The 23412-nt window shown below is 40.3% G+C and overlaps 1 protein-coding gene and 1 long non-coding RNA gene across 12 annotated transcripts in view; one reads left to right on the top strand and one right to left on the bottom strand.

Moving 5' to 3' along the window:
* Nucleotides 1–11980, bottom strand: part of EMSY (EMSY transcriptional repressor, BRCA2 interacting) — an 88108-nt gene extending 76128 nt beyond the window's left edge. For 7 of the 11 annotated variants that reach the window (XM_025894226.2, XM_025894229.2, XM_025894231.2 and 4 more), the window contains exons 1-5: nt 11836–11980; nt 10010–10118; nt 4683–4782; nt 3085–3159; nt 1694–1735 (exon numbers count right to left, since the gene is read on the bottom strand). In XM_025894226.2, the coding sequence (XP_025750011.1) occupies nt 1694–1735; nt 3085–3159; nt 4683–4782; nt 10010–10079 (287 nt within the window). In that variant the 5' untranslated portion in view covers nt 10080–10118; nt 11836–11980. Of the gene's footprint in view, nt 1–1693; nt 1736–3084; nt 3160–4682; nt 4783–10009; nt 10119–11622; nt 11764–11835 lie in introns of those variants that run through there. The other 4 variants (XM_025894228.2, XM_025894230.2, XM_025894232.2 and 1 more) reach the window with 2 other exon arrangements.
* A 215-nt stretch (nt 11981–12195) lies between these two features.
* Nucleotides 12196–22318, top strand: LOC141370466 (uncharacterized). Its single transcript, XR_012374510.1, has 2 exons — nt 12196–12682; nt 21329–22318. It is a non-coding gene; the product is annotated as an uncharacterized lncRNA (long non-coding RNA).
* Nucleotides 22319–23412: the final 1094 nt, after the last annotated feature.

Here is a 23412-nt window from a genome sequence, read left to right as displayed (position 1 = left end):
AAGTGATGTCTACACTTACCTGGTGCATTGTTTAAATGGTGGCAGAAATTATGGAAGATCAGTAATTTGAAACACATGAATATTTGCTATTGAAAAGACAGAATTTGCAGTGCAAAAGATACAACTGCAACTTTTAAAAAGATCTGTAAATCTTCCAAATTTCTACTCATGCAAACATGCTCAAACTTTAAGTGAGTGAAAAATTATGTTAGAATTAGATCAAAAATTCCTATTTGCTTAGTAATGAGGATGTAAATATGCATTAGTTGCACAAATCATCTAAACTGAATTTTACAGATTTTTGTAAACGTCTTATTGCAGGGCTTCCCTGGAGTACCTAAATTTCAATGGAAGGATCGCTTCTCTATTTAGATTAAGGATGGCAAGGGAGGGTAGAAACCTTGCTCCAGCCCCTTTCCTGAGAAATCTAACATGATACTAACGAAACTGCCTTGGCCCTCACATCCTTTGGTATGCAGGGCACCGGCAAAAAAAAAAAAAATCTTTACCCTCACATAGAAACTCACACAGTATCCTATAAACGTCTGGCTTATGGGGAAGGAGTTTAAGAGAACAGTAGTTAAAGACAGATAGCCACTTTCTTTGAAAACTAGAGACAATGCTGGCAAGAGTGGCACAATTAAAAACTCTGAAGCCCCTTGACATTCCAGGCTTTAATATTATGATATTCTGACATGTTTCAAAACTGAATTCGAGTATCAAACTTAATGAATGGTCTGGTGTCAAATAATAAACACGTGTTATGCTTCGGGCCATAAGCAAGGCTTTTTTCTTTGATCCCGGACACCCTGCTCCTTTTGTTTCCACCTCCTTTGTGCTCAATCTTCTCGGCTTTCTCTTCACCTTTCAACCACATTCCTTCAGGCCTAAGCTGCGAATTTTGAGTGGGGGAGGGAAGGGAGAGGAGAAAGGGAATGCAGTCAGTTCAGATGCATTCCTCCTCAGCTCCAGTTGCTTTTTTCAGGCTCAGAGTATGAAGCCATCCTATAGACAGTCTTTGGATTTAGGTTCTGTTGCTACTTCTGAGGGAAACAGGGCAGAGGAAATGTAGAGAATAAGGGATCTACGCCTTCCTCACCATGCCACACTCACCGACCCCTGGGCTCAACAAGTAAAATACGACACCTAGTCAAACTAAAACCGCAGCATAAAATATTAAAACAGGAGTAGAGAAAGACCTAAGAAGCTTTTAAAATTATACGCTGAAGTAAACTCTTCAGAAAATTAAACTCAAGTATTAAAGAAATCAGAAAGGAGAGAAAAAAGGAAACACAGGCAGATAGAAGCCAACTCTCAATTATCCATGCTAACAGAGAGAGGAGGGAAAGGGAGAGGTCAAACAGATTAAAGAAATCCACATATTATCCAAAAATACTTTGGCAAATACTTGTAAATTCTTCCACCAAGCCATTTCCAGGACAACTAACAAGCAGTAAAATGACTAATTAAAATTTTCACCTCCTCTCCCTTCCCACCCTCTGACTAGAGGTACTCCCAAGCAGCAAAAAGGCTAAAGGGTGGGCAATATTAGGAGGGGGAGGAGGGGAAGAGAAGGAAAAGCAGAGGGCACGGTTAATTCATAAATGGGAATACGTGCCCCTGAATAATTGAGAGCTTCAATTTTGAAATAATACAAGAAAAAGCCTGAAATAATAATAACCTATTTGCATACCTGTAACTTGGTCTTTCACCCAAATATAAGGATAAATTCATTCTTTAAAGGGGAAAAAAGGAAAAGGAGACTAAATAAATGTTATCCTTTAAGTATGAAACTGATGCATCAACTTACAACTAATTGACCCACAATATTTTTCCAATGCTTTTAAGGTACTAACTTCGTCTCTAAGTGCCTCTGAATGTAAGCTATTGTTTACTACTTCATTATCTAGCACATAAGCTTCCTATTACCTTCTCAAATTAGAATCTAGGTTGTTATTATTTTTAGAGCATCCCAATTCAAAAGTTTAGAGCAAATTAAAGAAGGAACACATTAATATTTGAATGTTTCAACCACGTTGGCCTGACAACTATTTAAGGTCTCTAGTGGAAAAATTCCAAACTTCTACAGTGCATACATGCCTACCACTGAAAAATCTCAAAATCCAGATACCTAAACTTTCAAACTACACAGTTAAAAAGGTAGCACCCCATTTTATAAGTTAAGTAAAATGAGGAATAGCAAAGCACAACATGAAGCTAGCTAATGGATCTACAAGGTCAATTCAAATACTGCCAGTTGGTTTAAACACACTATTTATCACATTATGGAAATGCACTGAATTTTTTCCTTTAGTTTTATTTCACATTAAAACATAAAAATAAAAAATAAATGAGCAATACTGTAATATATCTTATTTTTAATGAAATGCTCCTGTCATCTTGCATTAACATTTAAGGATAATTTCTGTGCCTTTCTATTCTTTAGGAGGCACTATCTCCATTCGTATTCTACTAATGTTTAATCCCTGCCCTTAGTCCTCCACCACCCTCCACCCCATCTGTCACACAGTTATAATGATCTGAAAACAATTTGATAAGAACCCTTTATAATTTTATTTTGTTGGCTTTTTTAAAGTAAATTAAGATATATTCATATTTCTTAAAAGCAGAATATATATTCTCACAATCTTTTTTCTGAATCTCAAAATACATGAAATATTAGTCAGGTAGAAAGAAAATTTATAATGCCTATTTATAAAGCAATATATATACCACACACCATTACAAAGAACCTCTAAGGGGTGTCAAATTAGGGGAGCATACCACTTTATTACTGAACTTTGCTTTAAGTAAGTGAATCATCTGCTAAACTGTGGTGGCCTTTTATGCAGAGATCACATTGTAACTGGATTTGACCTGAGTACTTAAAGCTTGCCTAACCAAATGCAAAAACATAACCAACTGAATAAACAGTTAATACCTCTATGGTCAGGATCCCTGAGTACAGAAATATTACTATTAAGATAAAAGACTCAGGAATCTGCTATACAATAGGAAGACTGTTTCAAAACTATGTTATACTACGTCATAAAAAAATCAGGGGTTGTATGACTAATGGCTTACTTATGTGCAATTGTTGTTAACCGTTCATCGTTTACTGCTCTCCGAACTTCAGCACGGTGGCGCTCTGTTGAGATGCTATGAAAAAAAATAGCCATTATAGAACTCTGCCAAGCAGGCAGCTCTTTTCTATACTTTTATTCATGTTTAAGTCAACATTTTGCTTGGGGAAGAGGGGGGATTGATTTGTGGAAAGGTATAGACGGGGCCTAAAATATATCTTCAGATGCTTTTATTAAAATCGTAGAAAAGGGTTCATAGTGATTCTGTGTAACTGCAGAGAAAATTAGTTGCAAATTAAAAATCACAGGAAGACAAATAGCTTGATATCAAGTCATTACTTCCAAAACTCAGAAATGTCAGACCGTGTTCAAAGATTAGCAGAGGTTCCTGTTATCTAAATGTGCAAACAGCCACTGAATGACCGCTAATTGTGGTTACTAAGAGGATTTTGGCACTTAGAAGAAAGTCTTCTGAAGTCTTTTTTTTTTCTAAAAAAATAAAAAATGAAAAATAAAGTCCTTTCTAAAGCTTAAGAGTCTATAACTTTATGTTCAGTGAATTTAATAAAGAAACAAAAGTGGCAAGATAATCTGTTTATTGTGGCTATATGCTATGAAATTTGACACCAGGACCTTACTCCCTTATCACTCAACATTTCAGCTTTATGTCTTCTACATTACACTATATTACCATTACAGTAAAAATGTGCTTATATTGATCCTGAGTAAATACATATAAAGTTAATACTAAACAAGTGAAAAAAGGCTACACTCATTCCATTCGTAAATATTCAATAAAATGAGTAACCACTCTTCAAACTGTAATCTTTACTGCTTAAGCTAAATCTATATCATGGACTAAAATAGGTAAGGGGCTGGAAAGTGGATTTATGAGGAAATAGAAACAACAAACAAAAAATATGTAAGTTGTTAAGTATGAAGACAATAAGATTAAGGATTTGACTTAATAATATCCCTGTATTAATGTCAACCAAATACAGGAAAAGACTCTTCCTTATTTTCATTAAAAAAAAAAAAAAAGAATAGGACAAAATGGTTTTAAATGTAGAAAGGAAACTTCAGTTAAAACAGAATATTTTCTGAGAAAGCTCAAGATGTCAGAATGGATCAAGACAAGGTATCAAAGAATTCCATTCGGTAGAATTTTTAATGGATTCAAGGCCACTCTAGCGGGACACTGAGGGGATAAACTATCCACAAGGCTATGACTATATAAAAACCACCCATTTCTATAAATTAAAACAACTTCCTAGTATCTCCTTCTTCCCTCCCAACAAATGCCACGGACCACTCCAAGTCTTCAGATCTTGTTGCTACCAACTCTTCTTTCCTTCACCCATGTAAAAAATACCTCCCCTTCCCAGGTGACCCAAACCTAAAATAACCCACCTTAAACCCTTTCTGATTACAGAATAAATGATAAATTACATAACTTTCTGTAACAAAGCACACAACTGGGATGAGATATCTAAGCACCAACAACCTGAACACCTCTGGCTTCAACTTGAGAATGAAAAGTATTAAAACTCCTCAAAATGAAATTTCTAGAGTCATATCTCACAAACTTTTATAATTTACCTAAGAACTTTTGAGAGTTCTCCGAGAAGATCTTTCTTTTCCTTGGTGAGATCCCCCTGTGCCCGAAGTGCACTGATAACTCCAGCATATGCCTCCAATTCTAGAAGAAGAAAATTATTTTATCAAGATAGGCCTTCAATATTTTAATACTGTGGCTATATATACTGAAACTTCAGGGCAAAAAACCTAGAAATCAATAAAAAAAGTCAATACAGAAAATTTTAGAAGTTCCTCTCAAAAATTTTATCTAAGAGCATTGATTAAAATGTAGCTTTTATAATTGTATATCTTTTTTTTATTGCCTCACAGAAGTCATGTGTACAAAGTGTTTAGGCAGAAAAATCTAATGGTAAATATTGTATCTCACACCTTATCAATGAAGAACATTTAACTCAGATGCTACCAACAATTGGGAACAGACTCCAAGTGATACAAGGCTGATAAGAGAAATTTTTAGCTTTACTGACAGGTACCCACCATGACCAATCCTTGAAATAATTCCTTAGCCCTGCCTTGAATTCAACCTACATTCTCCTGGGGTTGAGAATACCATGAGTACTGCACAATAGAAAAACTCCTAGAACAAGAGTCAAATGACCAGATTCTGGCTCCAACACTCCCACTTACTAGTTGTGTAACCTTGGACAAGTTCCTTCTCACCCTGAACCTCAATATCTTTATCTAGAAGAGACATCAAAGGTATCTTCCAGATTTAAGATCCTCTGCATCTACCATCGCAATGACTGAGACTGGTTAGGAAACATGAGTTGCTCTTATAGCAACCAGGATATAATATACTGAACCCTAAGGCCAGACAGTTTCATTTCACTATCTTTCCACAGCAACAACCATTATGAAATGAAACTGTCAGTCTCCAATACTGGTTAAAATATAAAAGCAAAAAGTCCTCACCCAGCTCCCAATGAACCATGCCTGCCTCCCAGCGCACTCCTTGGGAACTGTGCTACTTTTGTATAGTCCCTTCCCACACTGACTCTGGGCTTGGCATGTGACTTGCTTTGGCCAGTGGAACATGAGCATACATGATACAAACAGAAGCTCACTACCATTTGCCTGCAGGGCCTTGCTCTCTTGGAACCTTAAGATAACCAAGCTGTGAAGAAGCCCAGGATGAAAGGCCACATGGAGAGAGGCCCAGCCCTATCTGAGCTAAGCCCAGTAAACCAACTAAGCTACCAGCTGAATACAGCCACATGAGAGAGCTCAGGCAAAACCAGCAACCACAGAATCAAAAAAATAAATAAAATAGTTGTTTTAAGCCATTAACACTATGAGACAGGCATATCTAAACAAAACAGAATGATGGGAAGTGAGTGTCCAAACTACAGTTATCTTCTTAGTCAATTCAAGTTGCTACTAGTATTTGGTATATCCCAAGGCTGACACACAAAGAATGAAGGTATACATATCCGCATCCTAGGTACTACACCAATAATAAACTAGTAGCCTTGTTTAGTTCTCGTTATTCACTGTTCTGAGAGTTAAAAAAAAAAAAGTGAGCTGACTATATTAAACAGAAATATCTGATCCATGGGGCGCCTGGGTGGCTCAGTCAGTTGGGCGTCTGCCTTAGGCTCAGGTTATGATCCCAGAGTCCTGGGATCAAGGCCCCATATCACATCCCTGCATCGCACAGGGCTCCCTGCTCAATAGGGAGTCTTGCTTCTCCCTTTCCCTCTGCTCCTCCTCCCTGCTCGCTAGAAAGAAATGCCTGACCCAAATGAATTATCCCATGTGTAAACATCTTGCATATTCAATCTATGCTGAATACTATGTAGATGTTTCATGCGGTCTCTCTGGAAGGTCAAAGCTTTCCTGCTCTGAATAGTAAAGGAAATACTTAGTACCACGAAACATATATTTCAGCTTTTATCAGGCCCCAAAGTAGAGTTCAGAAAGGCACTGGGGATAACCAACTAAGAAATCACTATACTAAAAGTTTATGCCTCATTTATGGAATATTTTATTCAATAGATCAGTATTGACTCCTATTATATATACCAGATAGTATGTTAAATCCTGCCTTCAAGGAGTTTACTCTAGAATAAAGCTACAGTGAAACAAGTCATCAGACAATGATGATACAGTTTATAATACAGTGGTAAAAGCAAAAAGAAGAAACACATCATCCAGTCTAGAAGCATAAGCTTTAATCAGAAAGAGAAGTGTGCTCTAAGCAAGCAGGAGGAAAAAAAACACAAATAAGCGAAAGGAATACAGTAAGAGAGCAAATAATGTCTCATATAGACATCAAACTTCCAGTAACAGTCAGTGACTATTTTCGGAGTTTTACTTTAGGGAAAGTAAAAATATGTATTTGGATAGTCACTAACTCAAACCAAACTTAACTGCACATTACTACTACTACTACTACAAGGTACCATGGAGAATATTTATATGAACCAAACAAAGTCCCTATCTTCAAGGTAATTAAAATCCAAGAAGAGACACACATACAGGAATAAAGAAGGATAAAAATGGAAAAGTAGTTTGGGGCCAGACTAAGCCTCTAATTTCAGGCTAAGAAGTTCTTATTTGATAGAGGACTCAGTAGTTGATTGAATGTGGAAGGAACAGCAGAAGGAAAGGAACCAGATTTTGTAGTTTGCAAGATATTTAGGAGAAGGGCAATACCATAAAAAGAAATGGGAGAGGTCTGAGAGAGGAAATGGTATGAGGAAAAAGAAGTTCACTTTTGGCCTATGTAATTTATGGTGATCAAGATACTACCACAAAAAGATTGAAATTAACCAAAGAAATGCGGCAAAGGTTGTTTTTGACATTTCAAGTCTCATTCCAAGTCTAACTAAAAAGTCATGGACAAAAGTTAGAGGTGGTAACCTCACACAAAACTGGGACTCAGACCACAGTTATCATAGTCACACAATCTGAGGCACTTCCTCCATTCTCCAGAAATTCACTCATAGTAAAGAACCTTTACTGGCTTCCCAACCTCCTTGACATTTGATTTCCATTTTGATGGGTATCCTCAGATCCTGACAAATATCAAACTTAGTTGAACTTCTGGTATTTTTGGTGCCGTTCTATTGTAGTGTTCACTCTAATGACACATAAATATAATAAGAGATACATGCAAACACCACAGAACACAAAAAGATTTCCCAAACCACTCTATAAAGTCCTCAACATTCCATTTAAACAAATCAGCCATTCAATTATATTATAGTCTGTGAAGCCCCATGTTGGAATGGTTTTTAAAAAAATAAGGCAGGGGAAAGGCAGGATAGAGGGAGGGAAGCATTTCTCTATCACTGGTATGTTCAGTATATTATTAAAAAAATTCTTGACCCGAGTTTTTATATTTAAGTAAAATTTTAAATGTTTAGCATTTTATGTTAAACGATTTATAACTATTTTTAAAAGAACAAAGCTAATTCTTAAAATATTTTAAGTTAATTCTTAAATACCGTACTTTCTCTAAACTTTGGACCTAGAGCTAAGGGTTTGAATGCAATTCAAAAGTTTCATTGTTATGATAATGAGCCAACGGGTGGGGAGGAAGTCTTTCTGCAAATCACTATCAAGGCTCACCTCCCAAAGTGAAGGGTCATTGAAGATGACATTACCCTGTAGGAAGGCTGTTTCCTTTTGTATAGAAACGGCTCTCTAGCAACATTACCCACACAGCTCTGGCTAAAGCTAAGGATAAATTTAGACTTAAAGGTTACCATTTTTATATTTAAACATAATCTCTTGACTCAAGGCCCCAAAAGCCCAGAAACTCTAATCCAATCTACCGTAGTTGGGATCTGTTCATCTGCAATTATTCTAGCTATGGAGTAAACATCAGTACTACTTTATAAATGGTAGCTAGCAAGCTACAGCAATTGGCATGCAAGTGTGTAGAAAATCATCCTCGAATTAGTACTAAAAGTTTGGATGTAAGGTTAAAGGAAAAAAATGATAATGGATGACTGCCCAAAAAAGCTCTCTATGCTAAAATACAATGCTAAGAAATAGTTTAAAATCAGAGAAATCCTCCCAGTGGCCTGACGGGAAATAAAAAGGGTAAATGTTACTAACAGACAGGACCAGGGCAGCTATGATTCAGATTTCCACAAAAGAATTCCCAACAAAGATTTCCTTTGAAGATTCACCTGCAAATAAATATGTCTGAAAGCAACTGCTCTAAAACAGTATACCCTCAGATGTCAAGCACCGTGGTAGGACCCTTTTATATACAATTAATCCACATAACAAACTTATGAGGCAGATATTATTATGCTTTTTTACAAAAGTGTCAACAGATTTAAGGAGATTAAATAAACTGTCCTTGATCTTGTGGGTCATTAGTGACAAGACCAAGACCCCAGGTCCCTCTGAATTCAAGGCCCACACTTTCCCCTTCAAAATCATAAACAAATAATTCATATCCACTCCCAAAACATTTAATGTTCTTTTTCAAATTATTTTTTCATTTACTGAGCACCCACTATGTGCTAGCTTGGGATTATAGTGGTAAAGAAGACAACAAGGTCGTTCTTGGACCTTTTGGTCTAAAGCAGTAGTTCTCAACCAAGGATCCTCATTTGAACCACAGAATATAAAAAATGAGTTGAGTAACTCTCAATTTTCCCAAGAATGGTACAAAACCATTACCATTCGAAATGCATAAAAAGAAGTTAGTTCATTACATACAATGGATTAGGTTTAGGATTAGTGCTTAATTCTCTCCCTAAAATGCTAGTTGAGAAAGGCTGCTCTAAAGGAAAAGAAGCTCAAAATAATGAATTATACACATAAAGCGTGTTTTATTACTGATAGTAACCGTAATTTAGGAAAGTCAGCATAGTTAACATTTACTTAGAATTCAGAAACAGTTTATAATTCACACATACATTCATGAAGGTTAAAAGTATCCTAAAGTAAGACTGGAATCATATTCCCTGGGTTACAATCCTGACTCCATGACTTACTATGAGCATCACCTTGGGTTCTAAGCTTCAGTTTTGTCATCTGTAATATGGAAACACACACACAAAAATACCTACCTTTCCCATTTGAATGAGGATTAAATAAGATAGCGAATGTAAATAACTCAGAATAACCCAATACCCTTCAAGACCTCTCAGCTACTATTTTTATTATTATGGTCCATAATAATCCTACTAAGTACAAAGCACTATGCTAGGCACTGGGGAAATAACAATGAGTAAGATGAAAAGTACACCTCTAAAGAATTTCTAATGCAACATGAGATATCACATCCAGGAAAACAGTCATGACAAAAACAGAAAGGGAAAAGTATCATAGAAAGGCATAAACATCAAAAATGAAAATCATACCCAATTTTCTAAGAATCCTTTTGCATTCATCCCTGCTGAGATCCAAAAGGGTTGGCCACACAACAGGCATTGCTGCTTCTTTTTGGTAGCCCCAAAGAGCTTGTCTTCCCTACCAAAACAAATGAAACAAAAATCAAATTACCAAAGTACATTCAAAGGCCACTTACCTGGAAATCCACCCACTAAAAAGTAAAACCAGTAAGAACATCTCACAATCCTATTTCACCACCACACTTTTCAACTTCTGATAAATGAAGAACTAAATATTCCGCAGCTCATTATTCCAGCACAGGATAGTGGAGAGAGCACAGGTTTTAGAGTCAGACACCTCTAGTTTCTAGTTCCAGCTTTCAATTCACTGTCTGGGTGATCCTGGGTAAAGTGGACTATCTGAGCAAAAGTTTTCTACATCTGTAAAACAGAGGTACTATCATCCAATTTGTCGTAAGGATTAATGAACAGTATGTGAAGTTCTTATGATAGTGCCTGGCATGTTTAATAAATAGGTGCCATTACCTGTGTAACCTTACCCAAGTTACCTGATTTGTGTCGGCTTTCTCACTTGTGAGTTACAAGAGATAGAATATATAAACCTCCTAGCACGTTACCTGGGCTAATGGAACTTAACAAAAAACTTTCTTCTCAAGTCTTAACAATGAACGATGAATTTACACCCTGTAGTCATTAAACAATCATTTACCAAAAGTTTAGATGTCAGGAACTTACTTCATACTGGGAATTGCCTGGTCTAGAGGATAAAAAGACAACAGCGCTGGGCACTTGCACAATACCTGCTTAGCACACAGCAGATCGACTGTAAACATTTGTTAAGTAGATGAATGAAGAGAGAGAAGAGCAGGTAAAATGCATGAGTGAGTGAGTGAGTGAATGAATGAATGAGCGAGCTCAATGTCTAGTCGAGAAGTCAGGAACCGAACCGTAATAACTGCTATGTCTCGTTCCAGGCACTGGGGCTGCTAACTCCAACTCTGCGCCCGGAGTTGATCCCCCCTCCTCCGACTTCCCATAGTCCTCTCAGCTACGAACCAACACAGAGCAAGAAGAACTGGACTGCGCGCCCCAGCCGGCAGAATGACATAAAGAAAAGGGGTGGGGAGGAGGAAGAAGGGGCAGAGCCAAAGGAATCCGCTCCCTCCACAAGCCAGTCCCCGCCCCCCGACAGGATCTTGGAGGCGGCCGGCGACCGCCCGAATCAAGCACCACGTCACGGCATCCCGACGCGTCCCCGCCAGCGCACCCCACCGCGGGGCCGCAGCGCCCTGGAAATCTGGGCAGCAGTTGCGGGAGCCCGCTCCGGAGCCGGGATCTCGTGTAATCCTTCCCCCACTCAAGTGTCAAGGAGGCAAGCCCGCCCCGCCCCCTCCCCAAACACGCACTCTCTCGCAGCACCACAACAAGAGCAGCCCGCCCACCCTCCTCACCGGTGCCGCTCAGCGCCAACGCCAATGTCAAGCCCACTACCCAAGCCCTTCAAGACCAGTAGCCGGTGTCAGGGGCCCCGGCCAGCATCAGCGCCTCGCTCCCTCCTCAGCGGAGAAGACAACGGAGAGAGAGTAGGCGCGCGGACAGCCAGGCAGACGACCGAGACTCACCGGAAGGCTCCCAGAGCTGGACCCCCAGGATCCCAGCACCAGGCCTGCCAAAGTCCTCCTCAGCCCATCTCGGGGAGCCCCCACGATCCCGTTAGGAGACAACGGAGGATGGGGCTGGGCGCCCCAAGCCGGGGACCAAATGGTTGGCCCGGCGCTCCTCCAGTCTGGCTAACCTGCCAGCTCTTCCCAGCACCCTGTCTGAGAGTCACCCACCTGCCCGGCCTTTCGGGGCTCATCTAAAAGGCTCCTCCGCCAAGACTAGGGAACACCAGGAATTGGGTTTGTTTGCGGTGCCTCAGAAGGGGCAAGATGGCGACAGGCATCAGGGCGCAGGCGCACCCGCGCGCTGCCAATCGGGAGGTGTAGTTCGCCTTTCCCGCCTTTCGGAGAACCGACTCCAGAAGGCCTCCATTCTCCCAGTCCCTCTTTTTCTCCGCGTTTTGAAAGGAAAGAGGAGACATCGCGGGAGGTGCTGGGAGTTGTGGTCCGGACCCAAGCTCCCTTCTCTTTCGCTCTCGGTGTGCTGTCGCAGGCGCAAGGAAGGCCGGGATTGTAGTTTCCTTGGCTTCTCCTCCATACCCTCCTCTCTGGCTTCGCGCGCCTCTCCTCCGGCTGCCGTCTCCCAACCTATCGGCTGCGCTCTCTGCTACGTGTGGCGTCACACGTAGAGGCCAAAATGGCGTCGGTACCCGGACCTGAGGCTTTGCCGCGACCTTTACTCTAGGCGAGGTTAGGGACGATAGGAAAGCCGCTTTGTCCCTGAAGCGCCGTTGAGGATTAGGATCGGATTCCTCAGAGTCATGGGAGCAATTATCAGCGGCCTCCAGCCCCCACCAGGCGCAACTCAAGGAGAGAATCCACGCTACAAGAACCGACGTAGCGGACGTCGCAATTGCCCGAACCAAATCTGGGGGTTGCGGAGTTGCCCGTGGAGAAGGGGAACCTGAGCGTTCTCCGCTCCGGGTTTCTCCACGTGTGAAGTGGGAATGATAGTGATATCTCGTGCTTTAGCTGTCAAAGGGAAGAAGGAGAAGGTATTTATTAGAGGCCCTACGACGTGGTAGGTTCATCCTTCAGCCTTTGTTCTTATTTAATCACAGAACAATTGTGTGAAGAAGGTATTGTTGCCCTTATTTTACATATGAGAAAAGGGGCCCAGTGTGTAGTTACTCGCGGCCATAAAATCGAAGCCAGTGCTTGGTATTGTGGAAGATTCAATCCAAGTTTTGTGATTGTCCTTCTTCTTAAGTTGTGTCCTTTTGGAAATGTAGGATCTGGTAAAAATGCCAAGTCAGAGGGGGCTCTTAATATGCTTTCTGATATTAACAAAGTTTTCATGTAAAATGGGTTAACCTCACCCTATGGGGATGTTGTGATACACAACGTAGAAAAAAGTTACTTGTAAATTGTGGACCACTGTGCAAAAGTGTGAGACTGGTCATATTCTTGAATGGAGCTATAGATAAAAAGAAAATAAATAACAGCATTTAAGTTTCTTACTACTATTTACCCTTGAGCTAAAAAAATATTCTGTGAGGTCCCAGAAAATTGTTTTTGTTGAAACCCAAGCCTGCTCCTCCAGAAAGTCATGAAGTGGGTCAGATAATACCCAGGCCCTTCTCTCCCTCCTTGATCTTACAATGCATTCTCTTCCATGTATTTCCCACCTGTTTTCAGGTCAATTACTTAACTTTTGGAAAGATGCGAAAAGAAACTTTAATAGATTTTGTAGTTTAACATACATTCTTTGAGCCTCACGGCATCTCAGTGAGGTAGGTATAATTTAGATCCTCTCCCCACCCCCACAAACACTTCTGAATGAGGAAAACGCGGAAGTTGAAGAACTCACCCAGTTTCACAAAGCTAGGAATTGAAGGGAGCTGGACTTTATAACCCTAGGTTTTCTGACTACCAAGTGTCTTCCTCTACAACAAATGTCAAGGTGACAGTAATGGAGTAGAAATGGAAAGACAAGCTGCTTATAAGACTGACTCTGACCATAATAAGTAGCATATAAGTCAAGAATTATAGCTTACTCTTGTGCTTACCTGGTGCCAAGTATTTTTATAAGCATCTCACGTATAATTCATTTAGACCTTAAAATTTAATGAGGTAGAAACTATTATGTCTAATTACAAATGAGAAAACCGAGGCACAGGAAGGAGGTTAAATAGCTTGCCTAGAGTCATATATTATAAGTAAATGGTAAAGCCAGGACTTAAACCCAAGCAGCTTGACTCCAGTGTCCGCTCTAGACCAGTGGTTCTCAAACTTTTCATGTTCAGTAGGAATCACCTGAGGATCTTGTTAAAAATGCAAATTTTGACTGAGTTATGTCTGGGTAGGGCCTAAGATTGTATATTTCTTTTTTTTTTTTTAAAGATTTTATTTATTTATTTGAGAGAGAATGAGGGATAGAGAGCACGAGAGGGGGGAGGGTCAAAGGGAGAAGCCGACTCCCCGCCGAGCAGGGAGCCCGATGTGGGACTCGATCCCGGGACTCCGGGATCATGACCTGAGCCGAAGGCAGTCGCTTAACCAACTGAGCCACCCAGGCGCCCCAAGATTGTATATTTCTAACAAGCTCTCAATCTACCACATACCTTCTCTTTCCTCCTAACTATATATATTTGTATTTGTGGCCAGAATCTGCCTTCTCCATTCTGCCTCTGATTGCTCCATGTTCCCAAATATTCCCAATATTAAAATCTCTTCCTTAAGCGTCAGAGTCAAACTTTACCCTCAAGAAACTTATCCTGCCCCTGACTTTCCCTCTAGGGTAAACCGGCATTCCTGCCTCTGCTTCTATACATCTTATTACAGAATTCAGAACACTTAACTTACGGTCATTTGTTCAAAAATCTTCCTGACTAGACAGTGAGCTCTTCAAGGAGAGGTCTTTTACTCCAGTGTCTAGCACATAAAAATAATAGCTAGTACTTATCTAGGGCTCTCTCTGTTCCAGATGCTGCTTTATACATTAACGTGTTTAATCTCCACAATAGCCTTATGAGATATACTATTCCCATTTTATGAATGAAGAAACTGAGGCACAGAGAGATTAAGTAGTTTATCTCAGGTAACAAGCTAGTAAGTAGCAGAGCCATGATTTCAAGTTAAGGCACTTTAAGTCCAAGAAATTTGTGATAAATGAGAGCCGTCTTCCACTTCCAAAAAAGAAAAGCCAAGACTTACTGTCCTACTAGACATGAGTATAACTACTTCTAGTCTGGGAAAATGTATTGGAGTACAATATTTGTCTCAAACTTTATTCCTCTATTGACCAACCAGGTTAAGCAGTTTTCTTTAAAGAGACTTCTTCAAGAGGCCTACCACACACTATTCTAATTTTGTAGTGCTATATTGGAGAAGGTGGATTTCACAGTTAGGAAAATATCTGTTAAGTTCCCTGTAATACTGTACAGGTAGGCAAGTCAAAATGGATAAGACTTTAGAGATTCATTTTCAAAATGAAAAACCAGGTTCAAAGACAGCAAATGAATTAACCAGAGTCATACAGGAACTTCGTGGCAGGACTGGGACTGGAAACCAGCCCTTTTGACTTACAGGCTGCTTGTCTTTCCACTGTACCACACTGCCCTTTAGAGTCTTACCTTTGGAAAGATTTATTACCACAATGGTATAGCCAAGGTGTATACAAAAAATGAGAATAGCAAAACCAAAAAAATAAATTAGTAATAAATTATATTAGTAGAATATAAAATAGTAGATCAAGATACGTAGATTTGGGGGACAGAAAAGAAAAAGTAAATGGGAAATGGTAATTACATACCTGGGTTTCTTGGAAGATAAAAATGCTTTGAACAATCTAGAACAGCTTCAGAAACGAGGTGAAAGATCTGGACCCTGCCTTGTCAACTGCCTTAACTCCTCTCCCTTACTGCCCACTAAATTCTGTGGTCTCTACTTCATAAATAGCTGGCCCCATTGTTTCAGTGGGCTGATGATGAGGCCTCATCACCTGTGTGGAGTGGACCTTTTTCCCAACCCTCTTCCTCCAAAAGAACCTCTCTACACTCCTTGCCTAGTACATCTACCATACTGCCACTGCTGTCAGGGTGACCTTTCTAAAATTCAAAGCTCACCATATCAGTCACTTGTATAAAACTTTCCAGTGGTTTCTAGTTGCCAACAGAATAAAGTTCCAGCTTTTTTACAAGCAAACCCGTGTCAATGCAAAGAAATTTCCTTGCATATCTAACATTTTCATAGAGCACTGCCATCACTTCTTTTATTTTGCCTAAAATCTGATACTGTCCTAAAGTTAACTCCTTCTCTTAAAGCCCTTTCAAATGGAGTTCTCCTGTCCCCATCTTTAGTATCTTGAACCAGAAGTAAACGCTGGCATTCTCACCTTGTAACTACAACTTCCAGACCAGCTACCCCTGCTTTGAGGCTTTTACTGTCAAGCCATGCAAACTCTATCTTCATTCCATCTCTCTAGGGATGATGGGATCTTAGAAGCTTTTTAACAGCCTGCTATCATCAGTTTATGTTGCCCTGTTGTCCCCTCTGCCCTTGTCCTCACGAGAAAGATTAAAAAAAAAAAACAAAAAACAAACCTTCTCCCAGCACCGCCCTTCAACCACCCATTTCTTTGATCATATCCTGTACTTTGTTCTCTAGAACTGTTCCACCTCTGAAATCAGTAACCAAGGGATTCCACCTTCTAAACAAGACCTTCTTTTATTCCAGATTTTTTTTCTCCTTTACCCTCACCAAACCTGTTCTTAACTTCCGTGAAATCTGTAGTTTACAGTCTACCGGTTACAAGTTTGTTCTCCTCCTCCAGCTTTACTTTCTTCCCTTTCTAAACTGGGACCTGTGATCATTTATTTCAAACTCGGTCTCATTGGCACTTTCAAGTTCATTCAGCCATTCTGTCCTTCCACATAAACCCTAAAACAGCCCTCAACCTTGGATCAGTTCCTCCCCTACATCCCTTCCCGTGTTGATGTAGCTGTTAGTTAGTTAACTGTTGGTGCATAATAAATTATCCCAAACCTTGACTTAAAACAACAATAAGATTTTTTTTTTAAAGATTTTATTTATTTATTTGAGAGAGAGAGAATGAGAGAGAGCACGAGAGGGAAGAGGGTCTGAGGGAGAAGCAGACTCCCCGCTGAGCAGGGAGCCCGATGCGGGACTCGATCCCGGGACTCCAGGATCATGACCTGAGCCGAAGGCAGTCGCCTAACCAACTGAGCCATCCAGGCGCCCAAGATTTTTTTTTTTTTTTTTTAGCTTTTCAGTTTTCATTTCATACAGGTTTTGCAGTTTCTATGGGACTTAAGTTAGCTGAGTGATTCTGGCTTGGAATCTCTAAGTGGTTGCAGTCATGATGTCAGCTGGGGCAGCTGTCATCTGAAGACTGACTTGGGGGCTAAAGAAAGAATCACCTTCCCAGGTAGCTCCTTCATGTGGTTGGTACTTTAAAAAGGGAAGAGGTCTGTTTCTCTGTGGACCTCCCTATAAGGCTGCTTGAGCACCCTCACAGCATGGTGGCTGGCTCCCCCTAGAGCAAGTGAGGGGTTAGAGCAGTGTGGAAGCTATAATTTGCAATGTGCCTACCCATCTGTGTGTGGACAAAATCAGGTTTTAGGAATTTGTACAAAGCAGCAAATCTAGAACAACTTGATGGCAGTAAGTTGAAATAATATTAAGTAGCATTTATCGAAGTCCAGTTATAGAAAGAGCATTCATGTGCATTACTTCATTTAAACCTCAAAACATTCCCATGACATAGTAACCATTGTCCATTTCATAGCTGAGGAAACCAGGACCTAGAGAGAAAAGTAATTTGTGCAATGTCAGATATCACCGGAAGACTCTTCCCAAGAACACACAAGAATTCTGGTTATCTGTGGTTGCATATCAAACCATTGCTGTAGCTTAAACAATTTATTTCACTCACAAATCTTCATTTTGGTAGGGCTTAGTGGAGACAGTTCATCTCTCCTCCTCTGGTGTCCACTGAGGCAGCTTGGCACCTAAGATCTAGAATCATCTGAGGTCTCATTCATTCATATGACCAGCAATTGATGTTGCCTGGAATTTTTGTTGGGATTATCAGCAGAGACATCCATATGTAGCTTCTCCATGTGGCCTAGGCTTCCTTGCAAACATGTGGCAAAATTCCAAGGGGAAGTGACTGGAAAGAGACAAAACTATGGAAGTTTTTATGGTCAAACTATGGAAATCATGTCATTATTTGTGCCATACTCTTGATTGGAATAGTCAAGCCCACCCAGGTTCAAGGGGAAGGGAAGTAGATTTCATTTCCTAATGGAAGAGTGGTGGAGTTCTGAAAGAACACATGGGACCAGAAATACTTCTGTGGCCATTTTTGAAAAACATCATCTGCCATAGTCAACATATGTGCCTCATATGCAAGACATACTCATTCCTCCCCCCGCCCATCCCCAGCCCCCAAGTCTCTTCCCATTTTGACAGCAGGATTGGACTGTTAAGAGGCTAAGAGGTTGCAGTCATACTGTGAGATTCCATTTATATAAAGTTCAAAAGCAGCAAAAATAATTTTTGTGAAAGAAGCCTGAATAGTAAATAACTTCAGAGGAGCAACTACTTGGATGGAGCACATAGGAACCGTGGAACTATGAATGTTCTAGATCTTGATCTGGGTAGGGGTTATATGAATAGATATGCCTAGGTAAAAGCTTATCAAGCTGTACATGTAAGATTATATCCTTTATGTAGTTTATACTTAAATAAAAAGTAAAATCACTGTAATGGTGGATACATGTCATTAAGACATCTGTCAAAACCTGTAGAATGTACACCACCAGGAGTGAACACGCAGGTAACCTGTGGACTTTGGGTGGTAATGACACCTCAGTGTAGGTTCATCGATTGTAACAAATGTACTACTCTGGTGTGGGATGTTGATAGGGAGATTATATGTGGGGCGAAGGGAGGTGGAGGGGCTGGGTGGGACTGTAGGTGTGTGGGAACTTCTTACACAGTTTAACTGTTAACCTAAAAGTGCTCTGAAAAATAAAGTGTATTACTTAAAAAAAAAAAAAAGGATTAAAAAAAAAAAAAAAAACCCTGTTCGTACCAGTTAGGAGCGTGTCTGTCAAATGAAAGGATGGATGGATGGGTGAAATGGTTTAAGGAACAATGAAAATTTTTGGTTCACTTTACTTAAAAGTAAGTCCTAGAATAGTTCTGGCTACAGGCATTACCGAATCTAGAGTATCTCCATCCCTCAGCTCTGTCCTACTGTGTTGGCTTCATTCTCAGGTTCCATGTGTTGACCCCCAGCAGTTCCAGGCTTCTAACATCCACCCTGATTGCAGCCTCAGCAGAAAAGCACATGCCATATCTTCCAACAATCTTATTAAAAGTCTTGCTCTGTTGTTGGCTCCATCTGGGTCTCATGCCCATCCCTAAACTGTGGCCAGGGGAATGTAATACCCTGATTTGTCAGGCCTTATCTGCATGTTACTCTTTGGAAAGGAAGAAGCCGAGTGGCAAAATCAGTTATTCCAAAGTACGTGGAGTAGGGTGGGGGTGGGCTTGGCTCCCTTAGGAAAAATAGGGTACTGCACAGCAAAATTCACAGATGCTTATTAAAATAAGGCAGGGCACTGTGTGAGTCATAAAAATGTCCATACCCTTTGATACAGGATTCCCATTTGTAGGAATAATCCAAAATGTGGATGATTATTATCCAAAATAATTCAAAAAGTTACATTTACAGAGATTTTAATTTCAATGCTATCAAAAAACTGATAACAATTATGTTGCAATAAAAGTATTTGCATATCCCACATATCTACTCAGTATGTAGTCATTTAAAATGAAAATTACAAATAGTTAACATCAAGGAATATGCTTAAGTGGAAAAGCATGTACTTACATGTATATACATACACATATATAAAAGAACACACATTAAATATGAGAAAAATGGAAGAAAACATGCCAACCTAGGTGACCCTGACTGTTCTAACCAAGAATATGGCACAAAACATGCCAAAACCATAACTTACTAGAGTGGTAGCACTTTTTTTTCCCTAATACATACTTTTCCTTTATTTTTCAAGTTTCCTCTTAGGTATTTCTGTCATTATTATGATTTAATAATGCATTTTGTAAAACTCCTTAGCATCTTAATAAGAATAGTCCATTCTCCTAAGTACTATGGAATAGAATCAAAATAAGCTGCTAGATCACTTTTACTAATGATTCTGGTTAAGGTCATAGAATCCAGAGTTAGCAGAAACCTCAGAGGTACTCTGTTTAATGCCCCATTTTACAGAAGAGGTATCTGAGACCCCGAGAGAAGAAGTAACTTACACAATCATACAGGAACCAAGGGCAGGTCTCATGATTTTCAGGCTAACATTTCCTACACTGCACCAATCAATTAAGATTTAGATTTTTCTGCGATTGTCTGTTTTCCTTTGAAAACAAATCCTCAAGTTCAAGTTGATATCCAGCCTTTCATTACTAATTTAAAGGAGCTATTATCACTTTAGTTGGGAAAGTGATGTTTTTAAAAGGATAGTAAAAACTAATATCATAGGGGTGCCTGGGTGGCTCAGTCGATAAGCATCTGCCTTCGGCTCTGCCATCTGCCAGGGTCCTGGGATCAAGGCTCGCATCAGGCTCCCTGCTCAGCCAGGAGCCTGCTTCTCCCTCTCCCGTTCCCCCCTGCTTGTGTTCCCTCTCTCACTGTCTGTCTCTCTCTCTCTCTCTCAAATAAATAAATAAAATATTTTTTAAAAAAAACCTAATATGTCCCTTTAAAAGGTCCTTGCCTTGTACATCCTTGCACATCTTTTTTTGTAAGCAACTCAGTCAAGAAATACCGAGGAAGCCCGGATCTGACTAAATGGGCCAATGTATGGTCTACTTTTGGGTATCCACCTCCTCATTCATTCACTGACTGAGTGTTAGGCCCATGCCATGCCTTGGAGATACGAAGATGAATAAGGTACCACCGTTATTCTGGAGCTCACAGTTGAGTGGGGGAGGTTAGACATATGCAGATAGCTCTATATACCATAGGAGAACATGATAACACAGAATGTTCATAAAGGTGTTTAAGAAGTGTTACAGGATCAGGGAGAAAAAGATTGTCATCACAGAAGGCTTCATAGCAGAGGTTGCATTTGGGTTGGGCCTCTTGAGTGAACAGGATTTTACCAGGCAGAGAAGTGGGGGAGGGGGTATCAAGGGTATCACAGCAGAGGAAATAAGAAGCAAAGGTTGGAAATATAAAGGGACACATAGAATGGCAACATCAAGGAGTGAAATGAAGGATGTTGGATTCTTAGTGGTCCTCAACTAGGAGTACTTGTTGGACTAACTTAGGGAGCTCTATCAAATTTCAGAAGATTGTAATGTACACCTTTGACTAAAAACCTTAGATGGCTGCTGAGATCTTATGAATACCCTCAAGGTTTTTTGGGTCCGTGATTACCACAGTAATGAGAGAGCACCAGACTGAGTAACACAAGTTATTGCCATTTAATCCACATTGGAACCCAAGTGGCAAAAATACTGTCTGTGCTCTGGATGGTGATTTGACACTGATTAATGACTTGATCATTAGAAAACCAAAGGGAATTACAAATGAAAATAGAAATAAAGACATAATCTCACACATTGAGTTTTCCCTAGTACATATTTTTGAAAAGATATATATATTTTTCAGGTTCACCCAAATGCTAAAGTGCCTCAGGTGAGGAGCTGATGATAATCAGTAATTATCCAAGGTGAGATCCAAGATATTTCATAAAGATGGAAATAATAACCCTGTCGGAAATGGAAATCAGCTATCATGGGGGAGGGGGCTATAAATCCAAACATAATATCCAACTTGTCTTCACCTCAGAGAGTTTCCAGCTGTTTATGATGTTTTGCTGTGATTTGCCAGAGATGAAATGCATTTTTTTAAACTGTGCTCCAGCCAGCTGAGCGAAAGCCTTGGGAACCACATTCTCTTTCAAGAAGTGTTGAACACTTGTGAAGTCTGCAGAGAAATGGTACAAGGTGTCTGCTTTCTTGTCAGTTCCAATGAAGATCTTTTCCTTGCAACCCTAGGATTGATCATTATTTTCTAAGTGAGCCCGTGGAAGACCAGATCAGGTGTCTCTTGGATTGAAAGGGCACTTGCTGAGATGCTATGAGTTTTAAACTTACCACATCAAGGCCAGCAGTTCAAATCCAAGCCTTGCTAAAGGAGGTAATAAAGGAACGCTTGCTTATGGAGAGCCTAGGGAATGTATTTGTTGAGAAATGATTGTGGGAAGGAAATGGTCCTAACAATGCTTGTATGAATATGTACCCCCCCCCCCAACAGAGACACACACCCTGAGCTGAAGCGTACAAGGCAGTCTGTGGTAATAGCAGTTAATCTCACCAGACTGATTACGGACTTTGAAGAACGGAGGTTGAGTTCTGAATGCCCAGCACTGTTGAGTAAATTACTGAATGACACGTGGAACCCGAGAAGACAGTGGTATGGCATGTGGTAGTGTCTTCCCACAGTCACTCCAGACTGCCTAAGCTTCTCGAGACAAACCTTGCACCTTCATGTCATGCCCTGAGGCTGTTCTCGCATCTTTCCTCTGGAATGCTTTTATGCCATCCCTTCTCGCACCCTCTGGCCTTTTGAAGTCTATTAAAATCTTCATTCTTTATAGTCCATCTCAAAGATCTTTTGAAAATAATTCTCCATGCACAGATGGGAGCAGGGACTGTTCTTGGAAGTCAAACAGATCTGGGTTTGAATCCTAATTCTACCTCTTTCAAGTTCTTGAGCGAATTACTTCAGTTCTTTGTGCCTCAGTTTCCTCCAGATGGGTTTTGGGAAAGGTTAATGCGATAACGTAAGTACAGTTTTAGCTCAGTGGGCAGCACAAAGTAGATAATCAGTGACTGTTAGCCTCTCCCCTTGTTCACCTTCCTCTGTAACAGGTTCATGCTTAAAAAAAATGTTGGCTCCCGGGGCACCAGGGTGGCTCAGTCGGTTGGGCAGCTGACTCTTGGTTTTGGCTCAGGTCATGATCTCAGGGTCATGGGATCCAGCCCCACATCAGGAGCGCTGAGCATGGAGTCTGCTTATCCTTCTCCCTCCCCCTCTGCCCCTCTCCAAGCTCTCTTTCTCTTTCTAAAATAAATAAAATATTTTTTTTAAAAAATGTTGCCTCCCTCTGCCTATACATTCTTCAGCACTTTTTCCCCCTCCCCACTGCCAATTATATCCTCAGATATATCTGCTCTCTCCTCTGTACCGTAGTGCTTTGTTTATGCCTCTTTTCTAGCACTTATTATAGGCTGACTTGAGCTATAACTCACCGTGTTCCCCTCCCACTTTGGCTGAAAACACCTCAAGAGCAGTATCTCCAACAACTAGCATAGGGACTAGTTTAGGACAGACATTCCATAAATGGTTGTCTAATTGGAACAACATTTAACCCAGCTTTCCAGGAGGCGAAGTCAACGTGTAACATGTCTTCTCTTTACAAGTGCTGAATGGTCTAAGTAGCAAGAAGGAAATTCCCCTGCAATTAAGTGGTTCACAAAGTTGATTGCTGTCTGTCCTCCACTTCCAGATGTCTTTGTTTCTCCCACTTCCAACTCAGCCAGGCCAGAAGAGCATTCCCATGAGGGTAACCCAATATCTTTTTTGGCTGATTTGATTAGAGTGTGAAATACTTTCTTTGGAGAAAATACACAAGAGTGAGGTTTTTCTCTGATTTTGCAAGGGACAGAAGGTGAGGGAGAGAGAGGGAA

This window comes from Callorhinus ursinus, unplaced genomic scaffold (genome assembly GCF_003265705.2).
Source record: "Callorhinus ursinus isolate GAN/ISIS: 27379988/994484 unplaced genomic scaffold, GSC_fseal_2.0 scaffold35, whole genome shotgun sequence".
Lineage (NCBI taxonomy): Eukaryota > Metazoa > Chordata > Mammalia > Carnivora > Otariidae > Callorhinus > Callorhinus ursinus.
Note: the sequence above shows the minus strand (reverse complement) of the source record. Positions and strands in the feature narration are given on the sequence as shown.